Source organism: Ricinus communis, chromosome 5, assembly GCF_019578655.1.
Source record: "Ricinus communis isolate WT05 ecotype wild-type chromosome 5, ASM1957865v1, whole genome shotgun sequence".
Taxonomy (NCBI): Eukaryota; Viridiplantae; Streptophyta; class Magnoliopsida; order Malpighiales; family Euphorbiaceae; genus Ricinus; species Ricinus communis.
In genome coordinates this window covers 28,474,815-28,490,267 of record NC_063260.1, presented here as the reverse complement: position 1 = coordinate 28,490,267, position 15,453 = coordinate 28,474,815, and the positions used below count along the sequence as shown (strand labels likewise).

At 30.4% G+C, this 15,453-nt stretch overlaps 1 protein-coding gene across 1 annotated transcript; it reads right to left on the bottom strand.

Moving 5' to 3' along the window:
• Nucleotides 1-7,999: 7,999 nt before the first annotated feature.
• Nucleotides 8,000-9,072, bottom strand: LOC8284606 (transcriptional regulator SUPERMAN). Its single transcript, XM_002519778.4, has one exon. It carries the CDS (start codon nucleotides 8,958-8,960, stop codon nucleotides 8,262-8,264), a length of 699 nt encoding a protein of 232 aa, XP_002519824.1. The 5' UTR covers nucleotides 8,961-9,072; the 3' UTR covers nucleotides 8,000-8,261.
• Between the last annotated feature and the right edge of the window lie 6,381 nt (nucleotides 9,073-15,453).

The following is a 15,453-nucleotide window of genomic DNA, read 5'->3' as shown; positions in this document are numbered from 1 at the left end:
ACTATAATAGTCCGATATCTAAAATTATCGAACTCATACTATGAATAAATATGGTGTAGGCAGTATTAGTATATTTAATAACTAGCACGTGTGAGTAACCCGACCACGCCCTAGCATATGACATTGAAATGGGCTATGAAAGCACGTCTCGTACCATTTATGTCATTTTAGCAGAGTTACCGCTTTACAATTTTCAAAAACATTAATTCAATCCTATTATATATAATCAACATATGACAATTTTACTGATATTTTATAAAAATAGTTTAAAATTATCAGTGAAATGGATAAAAAATAAAAATATAAAAACTACTTTTTTGGAGAAAAGACTAACTAATAAACGTTAAACAGTTAATCCAGCATAAAACACAATTAATTGCCAGTTGTGGACGAAGTATTTGGAATAATACTTGGGATAAGAAAAAGATGATCCATTTATTCACAGTGGTGTCATTTAGAAGTAGTATTAATTAGAAGAAGTGTCACTGTAGTAACATTGATTGTTAAGCGAGGACAGGGGAAAGAGAAGAGACACGATTCCATGCAGATGAGGATAAGAGAGAGGCAATGATTACTGATTTTTGGAGAAGGCTTAGAAATCTGAGCCCCACCCATGCACTGACCGCTACCATATCTCAGAATCCACACGCATTCCATTTACATTTACATTCACACTTACTTGTCAACCTGTATTTCTTTTATTTTTTCTTTAATTAATTCAAAGACTGCCCCACATGTGCAGGTCCTCCCTGCATCTAACTTTTTAACTGTGTCCGAATCTTGGTCGATGTAGTTGCTCAGCTCCTGTCCTCTTAAAAAAAGTGAGAAGAAATATACAAAATAAAAATATCTGTGTACTAGGGTTCGTCTCTTTTAATGCATTCTGGCTAGCTATCTATCTTTCTAGGGTTTCTCTGCAAGAAGGCTTTATATGCAGAAGAAGGCTATTCGAGTGTTAATAACAGTGGACACTGAATTCATGGTTGTTAGATGCTTGGCTTGGCTGGCTTGTTTGGAGAGAGAGAGAGAGAGGCAAGAAGGGGAGAGGTGAGGGGACCAGAGGCAGTGAGCCAGTGTGCAGCTAAGTACTTAAAATACATACAGGCCTATAAATGTGCTTTCTTAGCTGGCTGATCTGTGTAGCTACGGATTTGGGGATGTCAACGACAAGGTAAAATTAAAAAGAAGGATATAATAAGATATAGAAGAAACAAAGATCATATTCATGTAGATTGATCTTTGATCTTCTCTGAAGTTTCTTCTTTCTTTCTTATTCTTTTAACACTATCTTCTGAGACATTAATCATTGTAGTTAAGCCTGTTCTATTCTCTTTTATTTATTTCTTTACTTAATTGAGCTCACCATAAGTTTAGAATTCAAACTTAAAACTCTTTATAACTTCTAGAGGCAATTCTAATACTACTAAACTCATAGATAAGAAATACTTTTATTATTATTATTATTATTGTGGGAATTGTTTTGAGATCTTTAGGTTTAGTTATGAGAAATTATATATATACCCGAAAACAAACACTAGAAACAACTAAAGGGCCTTATATAACCATGAGCACCTGTTAGCCTCTAAATGGCTCCACCACATTTGGAATCCTAGAATCACTATGAGGACAAGAAGCGGAAACAAGTTACATCTAATAATCATCACTAATTTTTCTTTATTATTATTTGAAAGTGGGACCTCCAAAATCTAACTGAGCATTCGGGAAAAAACATTTTTAGTTCATGGCCACACAAGATGGCATTGGATCCGGTAAGTGTTATAGGAACTACAAATATTTGACATCTCCGAATACCGATGCACTTTTAGACCTGGGAAGGTTTAGAGAAGTGAAAGTGGTCCAACCCAAAGGATTTCTGCCAAACATTAAACAAAAAAAAACTTAAGAGTTAGCTTATTCCGCTATTTATACATTTTATTATTATAATATATATGACATTATTTATTAATTATATTTGAATTGATTAATTAATAATTATGGATGGTTAATAATGATAAATAAATCAATAAATACAATTATAATATTTAATAAATAATACTATATATCATATAATATAATTAATTTTATTTATGAATAACATAGATTGAATATATTTAAATTTCTTTTGCATGTTTAAGTACTATATTGTCTATGTAAAAGTTTCTTTTCTTCGTCTTAATTTTTCTTTTTTATTGTTTGTCAACCCCATGTTGGGCCACTCCAGATGCAGAATTTAAGCAGCACAAAAACGAAAATAGTTACAGGACAGACAATAAAACACGACATAACCAAGTCTATTAATACCATTATCCTATAGTTTCATTCGTTGATGTTGATAAAATAGGTGAAATACCTTCAGAGCAAAGAGCACAAGCGAGGTCGTAACCATGATGATCATCGGAAATTGAACAACTAGTAGACCTAACAGCGCCAACAGTCGTGGGATAGGTGGTATTGACAGTCGCCGTATTCTCAAGAGTTAAGTAAGATGAGAGTCGAGAGGAACACTGAGGAGGCAAGAATAAGCATGAGAAGCCAGAACACGCTCGCGTTCTCCTCAGGAAGTACTTCTGCACATTTAGAACAAGCCAAGAGGAACATGGCTGTGGATTAGTATGGCAGGGCTAAAAACCTTACACCCTATCTTTTATCTTATTTGGGATTCCGGATATGTAAATACAATCTTAGGGTTCCTTTAGGTCATAATTTTGAAGATCAAAGTTTTTCAAAGGTGGAAATCAGAAGGTATTAATATACTATGTCTTATAATAGAATTAATATTATTATCTTATTAGAAAATTAATTATTAGTTAATATAACATTAAAATATAATTAATATGCTATTTTTTAATATTAGAGTTAGTGTTTAATTATAAATGTAATTTATGAATCAATAAATTAATAGATAAAACTATAAAATTACACATAAAATTAAATCTTATATGAAAGTAAGTACACATATCAAAATAAGAATTTTCTATGTCAAAAATTAAATATACATGCCAAAAAAAATTTTAATTTTAGAAATTAATACATATAAATATATCAAAAAAAAAAATAAATCTAAAAAATTTAGCTCACTAGTCTGTGAAGCCATAAGCAAGCAAATCAAAAGAACAAACTAACACACGACTAAATAATTAGTTAGTTTTATTATTAAACTGTTGTTTTTATTATATCAAATTGGGGGTGCATCATTTCTTCGTCCTGTATTGTATTTATTGACATGTGTGGCTAGTTTCCTTTTTTAAAAACTTGGGTTTATAGCAATTAACTCTACTGCGGCTGTGGGATAATGAATGTCTATTTTGATTCAATAAAGGACTAGTTACTTGATTTAGCAATTTGAGTTCCGAATGCTTGTAGATACTTGGCTAATCTAATATTTATATCTTTTAAACTATTTGCTAGGTAGTGGGGATTGAAGCATGATATCAGTTTAATTACCTGCTAAACCTTGTGATTCAGAGATGATCAACCACTACAATCAGTAGACTTAATTAACATGTGACCACAACATTACAATAAACTGCCAATTCATTTTCTTTAATCAGTAATCTCTAAAGTTTGTTGGAAATTCACATTGTTGACTAATTGCATATGAAAAAATATCATGTTGGCATATGACTAGTTGATAAAGATTTATCCATGTGATTTCTATCCATTTATAAATTAGCAACAACTGTTAACAGTCGTTAGCAATTTTATATAAAGTTGCTTAAAGGTCGCCAAAGTTAATAATCACATGATATTTCATTGATAAATTTTAATATTTTTCAAAAACTAAAATTATTCCCTCAAATAATCAGTAGATAAATTTTTAATATCTCAAAACATAAAATTATTCCATTGATAATCCATTGGTAGAATCTTATTTTTTAAAATAATTAATTCTTATCTTTAAAATGAAAATAAAATATATTTTAAATTAAAATTATTAGCTTGATTTATTACAATTATATTTTATGAAAAAAAAAACTAAATTATGTAAAAATCAAAACAAAAAGTAAAGATAAGAAAATTTAAATGAATTTGATATATTTTTATTGATGGATTTGGAAATATTTAAGAAATAAAATGAAAATAAAAGAGAAGTAAATACACATTTTTTTAATTAAGGAGTAGTGAAGAAGACAGAAGAAAAGGAAAATAATACGAGGATGTGAAGGAAGAATATGGAAGTAACAAAGAGTAATGAGGAAGATAAAAGAGATGGAAAGTAAATACCCATTTGTTTAATTAAATTTAATAGTTACCTTTTTCTTTTTTTATTGTCTGGTCATCCAAAGGTCAGGTGCAAAGAGAATTGCTCGAGAAGGCCACTACTATGAGATTGAGAAGCTTCCTTCCTTCCTCAAGTAGCAGCGCTGCGTGGGATCCACTCTTATTCGCTGGTGTTGGCACCGGCGCGTGAAATCAAATGTTGGTTCTTGTTGTTGAGGTTCGGGTTGGGGTTGGGGTTGGGGCTGTACTGTCGATCTGTCATATCTAGAAACTTCCTGTCTTTTACTTCGTTTCTTTTTAAGGCGTAAGGCAAAAAAAGTGAAAAAGCATGTGTAATTAAATTTTTATATATTTAATTTTAATAATAGATGTATGTTTTAATTTAAATAGATTTTTAAATATGAATGTCAAATCTATAGTATATTTTGATTTAAATAATATGAACATCTAATTTATAATTTTGATTTTTTCTTTAAAAGAAACATTATAATTTTCAGTTTTCATTTTATTTTCAAGTAATAACTATTACTTTTTGGTTTTGTTTTTGTAGTGTTTAGTTTGGATTAACTGCTGGTCTCAGTTAAGTGATACTACTATTTTTCAATTTATATAATAAATGTACTTGATTTTTGGTTTTAGTTAACTGATGCTGCCAGTCTTTGCTAGAATTTATTGATACTTGATTTTTGGTTTCAATTAACTGATAATATTTCTACATTTTTTCATTTTATCGGTTTCTTACAGTTTTTTGATTAATCGGTAGTTAAGTAACAAAGTTCTGTCAACTAAACTGGTCTGTGTTTTACAAGAATCTTGAAGCGGCACTGATTTGTGAGTCTAAAACATGTTTACTGTTTGGTTGAACCGTAATCAGGTACCCTTATAATAAATAATCTGTATATATCTTAAATGGGTTGTGTGAATGCTACAGTGCCAAATTCTGGTAGAAAATGAAGCTTTCACTTACGTAGCCACATTCAATTTTTTGGGTCATTGATTTTATGAAAAATCATCTTCTTGGATGGACCACTTCAAATACTGTAAGATTGGGAGGTAAAAGCAAATAGCAGATGCGGTACTTCTTGGTTTTCTTTCTTTCTCAGAGACAAAGATTGCACACGCCAACATCGAACCAACAGAACAAATTTAACTTAATTAAGGCTGCAACCGTATAGTCAGGTTGAGTGTTACGTAATATATATAGACAAAAAGGCTGCACTGTTGATTTCACCAAAATTAAAACAAAAGAAATGGCTCTTCACATTTTTCCTTTTAACTTAAAACTACAAGAATTCATTATAGACTACGAAACGCTATCGTTTACAAAAATAGAATTAAATTTTAACGATATAAAAGAGTCATTGTACCAATATATTATCGTCCACTCATTCTAATAACTTGCTTACAAAGAATAAAAGATTGACTTGATTTCGTTTTTAATGAAATAAATTCATTGATTAGAATCAGATTTTACACCAAGAAGAAAAAGCTTCTGAAGTTTTCCAGGAAAAGCAAACGTCCAACAAGAGTTACTAAGTAATACATCATGCTTAGATAAATAGTCTGCAACTCGAGTACAGCTCCTGAGCACAAAATAAAAGAACAAGAAAACTAAAATCTTTAGCCATTCTCCTTATATCCCGAATGATAGCACTAGTCTCTGGAACGTTCTTGTTGTGGTTACTCGAGCATTCAACACAAATTAATTTAACAAAATGGATTAAGGAATATTACCAGAATTTGATACCCCTGGCAGGATCAAGATCGTTGCCTGCCTAAAGTAAAATTATTTATTTATTTTTAGGAAAAGAAAGTAAACTCATCTTTTGGGCTAGTAGTCCCACTTGTCCATTTTAGTTTTGTCAGGTTACACAAATCCCGAGGAGATAAAGGGCTTTGGCTTGTTTCTATTGTTTATTTTCGTCTGAGTATGTATATCTCCTTTGTATTTATTTCTTCATTGTACAGTATGTTAAAATCTCCTCCACTTCAATTGAAAAAGTCGAGTAATTCTAACTATTAAGGGTATTTGTTTTTTTTATAAGGTGAAGTATTGAATTCATATCGTCACCTTTGCTTTAGGTAGATTTTTATTTTTGTGCTGTATTTAATTCAAATTTATAAAATTTATAATATTTATTTATAAATTTAAAATGTATATTATTTGAATAAAATAAATATTAATTCATATATTCAAATTTGTATCAAATTGGTCATACCTAAAGTTAAATTTCAACACAATAAGTAAAATATCAAAATGAATACTATATTAGTTGTCGATATATTCTATAGCACTAAATATTTCTTTCAACTTTATTATTTTCATTTTACTTTCTCACTTATGTATTTTTTCAAATAAAAAGAATTCTTTAATAGACTTTAACCAAACATTGCATTATAATAAATATAAATGAATAGTTATTTATACTGTATACACTTTTCATTAAGTTTCCTATAAATTAGAAAAAAGAACAGATAATTTAATTCAGTTTATCATTTATAAAAAAAAAAAAAAGATTAGTTTATCTATGTGAATTTTAGTTGCTTGGTATTTGGGAAGTCTAAAATACAATTATATATAGTAAACTATTATAGCTGAAAAACTCATATTTACTAGAATTCACTTCTTTTAAACTTAAAAAATAAGTTAGTAATAAGTTATTTGGGTACTGTAAAATAGCCGAAGCTAATATAAAAAAGGTTTAACAAACCATCTACTCTACCGAATTCTACACTTCCACATATTATCGAGATTTGCAAATTTTGTTACCCCTTTGGTTTTTGTATAAGAATGAAAAACAGAAATATAAATCAAACGTAATGTTCCATTTGTAGAGTTGTTCTTTTCTTTTCTCCAACCCAAAACCTAATTAGGTAGAGAGACCAAATATCAGAAAAAGGTCTTTATATCTTTTTGTTTTAAAGGAGAAGTGAAATTTGTACTTGAGCATCTTCTCTTGATTAAAAGGTTATTTTATGTCAGATTCTGAAAATACATGGGGATGGTCGTGGTAATACACGAATGAGTAGATTGGTGTCAGGGCAGACCGCCAGCCCATGGCAATAGCGTGGCGAAAATACAACGGCGTAGTAAAATTTAAGGTTAAGATCAGTTCCAACACTGTTAGAAACCAGTATATTCCTAGATTTAAAGAAATATATATTAAGTTTTTGAGATGATGAGGCCCAAAATAGTATTATTATAAAGCCTTCATAGCTAAGACCATTAAATGAAAAAAATGATTTTGAATCCCACATGAAGTGTGATGTTTGATAATCCTAACAACTAGGATTATCGGGCTTAGTTTTTGCATACCCTTTCGCTTAGTTAGAGCCCAAATGAAATATATCTGCAGCAGGGAGGAGAAAGAGGTACATATCTTTCCCCAAAAGAAAGATCATTAATATGCATTTAACTTTGATTTGAACAGTTCATGGAATTGTTTCAACTGACCTCAGCTAGTGCTAGGCAGTATATATATATCTCTGAGGCGCATTTACGTTATCCCGTTATCTAAATACTGAAAATTTTAAAGAAGGCATTTCCGCAGTTGTGCAAAAAAAATAAAAAAAGAAAAAAGAAAGAAAAAGAGGTGTGGATCCCCTGGTTTTAATTGCTTGATGTATTAGTAATACCCACGGCAATGTTTCCCTAGACAGACTTTATACAGAGATCTGTAAGCAGAAAGTGACACTGCAATGCATACTTTTCTTCTTGGGGTCCAAAGAGCAACAACTTTACCACCAGATCACTCAAACCCTAATCTTGTTTGTTTAATTTATTCTTCAAACATTAATAATAAAATAAAATTAATCATTCTTTCTTCTTTGAATTTACATGGTGCGCCCTTCTACTTTCCTCTCCTCTTTTCTTCCCGCAGCACCTAAATTGTCTCTATCTCACTCGATATTAGACTTTCTCATACATTTCATTGATTGAGAATACAAAAAAATAAAAATTCACACAAGTCTATCAAAAATAGACTGTATCTTACAAAAATTAAATGGCACCCTTCTTCTCTAAGCTTTGTTGCTGTATTTTATGATGGCGATGAAGATGATGTTGATCTGTGCCCTAGCCTGAGCTCTAGATCAAGTTCTTCATTTCCCAAGTCCTTGCAATTATTGCTGCTATTATCTGTAGATGCTACCGGTTGAGCTTTGCTAGAGTAAAAATGAGAAGAATTTACCACTGGTGATGCGACCGGATAATTATGTGGATAGGGTGAGATAGAGAGAAGAGTAGATGGTGAATGATCAATAGCACATGCATTCATAGCTGTGGTAGTGAATATCCCGTTAGGGTTAGGTAATTGGTAGAGCAGGCATAACCCGCCATTGGTAGAAAACTCTCGAGCTGGGATTATGAAAGTGGAAGCGGAAGTAGAATTAGTTGATGATGAGTTGGGGTTGATTGAACCGGGTGGTGTTTGATGTAGCCTAGCACGGTCCCGGCGGTGCACATTCATGTGACCACCTAGGGCTTGAGCTGACCTGAATTCTCTTCTACAAAAGGTGCAAGTATAAGACCGCGGCGGCCAAGTGGTGCCCATGATATTTCCTGTATCTTCTTCAAAGGCTCTAACCTCCCACGAGTCTTCATCTTCATGAGTTTGCTTAGGGTTCCACATCCAAGAACTTGATGAGTTCAGTTGATGTTGATGCTGATTTTGCTGAGATTCCGCTAGTTTTTGGAGTTCTAGCTGGGCTAGGGAGAGAAGACCAAGCTCAGCAGCCATTGTACTGGTAACATTTAAGATAGGAGATAGAGGTGATGTGGAATGAAATTGGAGAAAAGAGTTAAATAGGGGAATGGGCTAAGGGTGAGAGAATTGAGACAAAATAAACCCTAACACCGAGAATATCAACGAAATTTTTTGTAACAAAGTAATTGGAATTTAGCAAGATGCACATTATTATAAATTGCTCTCCCAACTAGCTATCCTTACATATAAGGACAATGTTTCTTACTTTGGCTTCAACGCCCCATATTTACTGGTTCAAAATGACTTGCTTTTTCTTTTTTCTTTTTTCTTTTTCCTCCATGAAAGTATATTTAAATTAAAGAACGTTTCTGTATAAAGATATTATACTCTAGTTGATAAGGAGCTAGCTAAGAGATTAATTGGCCAAACGCAATTTGGAATTTCGGCAGCTTAATGCTATCAAATACTCTTCACCTTGGCTCCTGCAATGGTTACATATGCATTATTTGCAAAATCCAGCTTTGTAATGTGGCGACTTCAAAAGCGAGAGCAAGCAACTAATCAAATGTGCCTCAGCATAAAAAACAAATGTATGGAGTAACCAAGCTAGCTCTTCCTTTTCTTAGTAGGTTCGTTTAGTTTAGCTTTTGGTTGTACTTTGTATCTAATCCCACAATACCCACTCGGGTTGTTGGAGATAGGAAGTCAATTAGATACAAGGAAACTCAAGGGTTTAGAAATTCAGAGCATCAATCCAGTACATGACATTTGGAATTATTTTTATTAACATCAGATTTAGACACATTTTTATACAATCCACTCTCTTATAATTAATAGATTTAGTGAATCAAAATAATTATTAGAACTTTAATTTATTAAATTCAATTATTTACAAAACGATGACGTTAATTCTTTAAAATTTTATTAATTAGTAGAAATTATTAATTTAACAAATTTTAAATATAAGAAAGACAATTTTATTCATTAATTTTAAGAAATTATAATCATTAAAATATAATATATATATATATATATATATATATATATATATATATATATATATATGATGTATATGAAATGATTAAATTGTAAGGCAAACGGTGTAATCTATCATAATTTGACCCACTTCAATATATGGTATTTTAAGCCAATTTTAAGAAAAGGTCTAATCTATGCTACATTTTGCTGACACAGGAAAGAAAAAGGAAATATGGAGCGAAGGGCAAAGCTGTTACTTTTTTGCATTTTTAAATGTAGAGTTTAAAAGCCTCTACTACACCTGTTGTTTCTCTGTGTCTTAAGAGTGCCATGATTAGGTTTAGGATAACGAGCAAAAGACATCATTTTTACTTGCACATACAACAAAAAGCCACCCTTTTGGCTATGTTTAATTACCCTATCATCCTTAGCTACCGTGCAGGTATGCCACGTTAGCAAAGCACACGCCAAGTGGAGGTATGATTAATCCGGTAGACCTTTGCTTGAAGTTGACCTAAACTAATACGTTTTTAAGCATAGGAAATTTCATGATAGAATGAATGAATGAATCATTTTGTCCCGGTTGAATTGACCATCCATAAAATTAAATATGAAATTTTTAGTCACAGTACCAATTAACATGTCAATAATAGATATTGGGTATTCATCCTTAAGAGTTATCAATCAAGATATTATGGTTGTGATTCTTATTTTGTAGCGGACGGTTTTTTTAACCTCCTGCAAATAAAAAAATTTAAGAATGAACCAATAAAATATAACAAAATTGGACCAGGGAAAATGATACTGTAAAGATCTCATTGGTGCCCATTCTGTAATCCAGTAATTTAATTAAGGAAAAAATTATTAAAAAAGAAAAAAAAAAGAGAAAAAAGGGCTGTGGAATGCAAATGTGCAAGTATATTTGCACATCGGAATTGTTTTGACGTTCCAATAATTGTTTATTACATGCAGAAATTACTTCTACTATTATTTTATTAGTGTAACTTCATTGTATAGGAGACAACATCTTAGATAATTATATTAAATAAAAAATAATCCGTATGCCCTACGTATCAACCTACTAAGATGTTGACTGTCGTGTAAGTTTTGGACAGGCTTATGCCCTTTTCCTCTTAATTCTTTCCCTTGTCACTTCGTCCTTAGTTAATTAATTAATTAGCCCCTAAGCAAACAACTAAGCAAAATTTGAAGTCATAGTAAGTTGTAACAAAAAAAAAAAAAGAAAAAAAGAAGAAAAAGAAACATCCTTGCAAGTTGATTAGCCCCTGTAATTAATCTAATATGGCTCATTAGAGCAAGTTGCCGTCAAGAAACCCTTTTTATGTTGGCAAATACAGTTTGTCAGAACTGATGCTTATTGTTTTTTCTGTGTCGCTAGAAGCCTGGAACTAATTTATATAAGTGTATTGATGAAAATGGTATTAATTCAGTTTTTTTAAAAAAATAAATATAAAATAAATGACATAGCTATGTTCGCCTGCGACTAAAACAAGGAAGACTAATCTTACTTATTTCCATGTTATCGATAACATCGTTCCTGTTAATTTGCCACGAACTGTTCCCTGACATGCATGAAGAGTCTTTACATTCTGTATAGAAATCTTTATTTTATTGGCTTCCATTTCCAAGTAGCTATTTTGACTCTTCACTGTTAATTCATTCGGAAAGTATTACAGATGGTCCTTTTCAGTGTCACTCGATGGATATATTGGTGTAATTAACCACGAAGCCTAGCATTCTTACTGTCCCTTCAAGATAAACACATTAATACGAAAATCTGAAGATATCGTCGTTTCCATGGCAACTCTTGATCGGGTAAGCGAGAGCCTAGATTATTAAATGACAATACGATCTACATAAAAATTTGCAAATCAGGCCTGAACTAATATCTCATTGGTCTTTTCATGTTTCACATGTTTTTGTATAATCTCCAGAGTACTGATTTGTCAAATTTGCGTCACCAGTGCTGATAAAAGATATTATTATTGTGTGGCTCACTAACTGTTGTCCTTATTTGTGAATTAATTCAAATTCCAATCTGATGTTCTTGGGCAAAAACAGTGGAGGCCGGGGATGGTACGAAGCAGGAAGGAAGATTTCTGTTTATATACATATATATGTTTTATAATGTCTAAAAATCTTAACTTATATATTTCGACAAAACAACCTATTATACATATATATTTTTGTCAAGTTTTATATGTTCTTAATAATATTTAATTAAAAATTATATTTGTGATATAAATGAAATATAGAATATTTTATATTTGTAATTGAAATTTCTCTATTAAATGATATTAATTTCAATTAATAATCGCATACCTTCAAATTCTTGTTAAAGATATCTCAATATTGTATGATATTTTCCTATATAAATCATAAATTTTATGATATGCGAATTTATTTTTTATTTTAAATATTAAATATTTTTGATAATATATTTTATCAATAACTATCAATTATGATAATTTAGCATATTTATAAAATTATATAAATATTTTAAAATTATTTTTTAAAAAATATAGTGATATTAAATTAAATAAAAATATAATTTTATATGAGTTTGGTACTAAATTAAAAATATTATTTAATTATGTTTATATTGATTGAATATTTTGAATGGGTTGAGTTAACCATTTTTGCTAAATTATTAGATAAATCAGCCAAAATGAATTAATTGTCAATTAATTTTAAAATCAGGGGGCTTGCTGAATGTAGAATTGGTTGTATAATCAAGCAGCCCAATGTTGGACACAAAAGCTGAAGCCCATTTCAAAGCCCAGACTAACCTCATGATAAGTAACGTAGCCTAATGTTCACTCTTTCGGCCACTCTTTTACTTCATTCGGCTTTAAATCTTTAAATTCTTCCCAGAAAAAAATTCAGAATCGGAGAGATGGGACTTTTGTATTTAAGGCTTTAAAATAATAGCTATTCTCTTTGGCTAATAAATTTTCACTAATATTAATACAGAATCTCAAAACTTTCTAAATGCTTTTTTTTTTTTTTGAGAAAATGATAAAAATACCTATATATTTTAATTTTTTATTAAAAATATAATGTAAATTTATTATTTATTTTTACTATATAAAAATATCAAAAATATAATTTTTAATTTTCTTTGAAAAAATACTTGTTTTTTAGTTTTTTCTATTTTTTTTGATAAAATAAAATAAAAAAATTAGCTGAAAAAGATTAAAATACAATTACACGGTATTTAAAAGAAATACATTAAAAACGATAATCTTTTAATTGATATTAAAATATTCCTAAAAAGTTTGGTATATATAATAAAGTCTGTTCGGCTACTCTCTAATTATCCGTGTTTGCTGTGTTCTTCATTATTAATAAAATTCTCTTTCCGTTGATTGAAATAACAAAAGAAAGCCCAAGCCCAAAGCCACTAATTCGTTCTGAAGTTCTATAGGTTTTAGTTGACGAAACAAGAGGACTAAGACCTTCAGTCTCTGTAACTTTTATCCACATTCTAATCCTACCAAGCCCAATATGAATTAAGATAAACCCTAAGCCCATTTTTTATCATTGCTACCTTTCTTCGGTCTCTTTTGTCGGTGTCGCTAGAAGAAAAAGAAACCTTCACTTACAGTGTTTCATATGTGTAATGTGTTTCGCAGTATTACTATTCATGCTTGAATTCTTTCTTTCTTCTTCATTTCTCATTTGTCATTTTGCTTTAATTAATGGTCTTTAAAATGAGACTGCAGCTGTTGAAAGGTTAGACTCCTGAGAGATTATGTTGCCATTTTTGTTTTGGTTTAAATGGGTTGCAGCATGTTCATTTTGATATATGCATGTTTATTAAAATCTTTTCAACATACACAATTGGTTGAGGAGAGAGTTGTTGCATTTTGACCCACATTTATATTTATATACATTATGTTATGTTAAATCATTATTGGTTGTCCTTTAACTTTGTACAGATAGATAACCAGCATTAATTTAAGAGGTTATTGCCATTTGAGATGATAATGCCTTGCCCATATGATTAGCAGAATATTAATTAGTGTCATTATCATCCACGTGGTCGGGTCATAATCGTTGTGTACACCTATGATTTTTTCATTCAACTTTTTCTTTTCGATTAATTAACATTCTAAACACTGGAGAATCTATGCCATAATGGGCGTTTTTCTTCTTTCTTTCTTTATTTTCTTTTTAAAAATTAGTGTAGGACCCTTTAGAAAGAAACAAGGAAACACACATATATATACATATTCACAGAATGATTTTTATTCTAAGGTGTTTACAAGTTGGCTTTATTATAAGCAATTTTCAAAAAGCTGGTTTGGATGTTTCTGTCAATGTGATGTTATAAGTTACAAGTTGCTAGCTACACAGACACATCCTTTTGATTCAATTATTTTTGGCTAATCCTGCCATGCTTTTATTAGTCCTTCTTGGTAATCCACTGCTTTCTGGTGGATTTTCTCTTTTCTTTTCTTTTTTTTTTTTTTTTCAAATTTCCTTCATATGCCAGTGAAATGAATCTCGAGACTTTGGGACAGAACTCTTATTCATTATATACTCTTATCCACTTCCTCCTTGAAATTACAAATTTAATCATTCTTTACTAAAATAAAGCTCGTTTTGCAAGGAATATATACATATATGTAAGCAATTTAAAAATTCATTTTTTTTGGTCTAACTTTTCTAGTTGAGCTTCCGATGGATTTTGAAAATTAATATGCAAAAATAATAATCAATTAGTTCGTAAAATATAGATGTCTAAACCTGGCAAGTCTGATTATGGGAAGCTTTGGTGAATCCAAGTTTGTCACAACTCATTAGCCAAAACTAATCAGATCAAACAATACCAATTAACCATAAAGTGATCTAGACAAGGTTTGTTTAAAAAGAAAAAAAAGAAAAGAAAGGAGGTTGATAGTTGTGTTTGTCTTCATTTTTAATAGAGCTGTATTAAAATTTTTAAAATGATATTTTACGAATCGTAAATTTCCTATATGATACATTCTAAATAAACTTTAAACATATGTAAAAAAAAAAAAAATGCCAAAACTTTTCTAGTTGCTTTCATCCATGCAACTCTCCAGGTTATGGTGGTATGCCAGCTCTTCACTTTTTAAATTATTAGCATATGGTTGGTCATGATGTTACTTATCTTGCACATGTTTTTTTCTTTTCAAAAGAAAAGAAAATCTAGTATTAGGCCGTCTAACTTGAATCATACTTTTATTATTCTTATCCACAAAGTACATTCGCCTTCTTCTATAAAAAATCTAAGACCTGTTAACGTTAGCTATATGTTATATCTTTAAGGATTTAGCTAATTAGTAGATTAAAAATATTATTGTATTCTATTGTCCATATTTCTCCAAGTGTATCTCATTTTATAACGTATAACACTGTTATGGGACACAAGATGAAAAGTAAAAAGAAGTTATATGAACATAAGGGCAGAAAATCAATTTTGATAGTACAAAATTTACTGTTCTAGAACAGACCAGATCTCAAATTAGGCTGCTGTTTGGGGTTCAAGAGGAGGGCA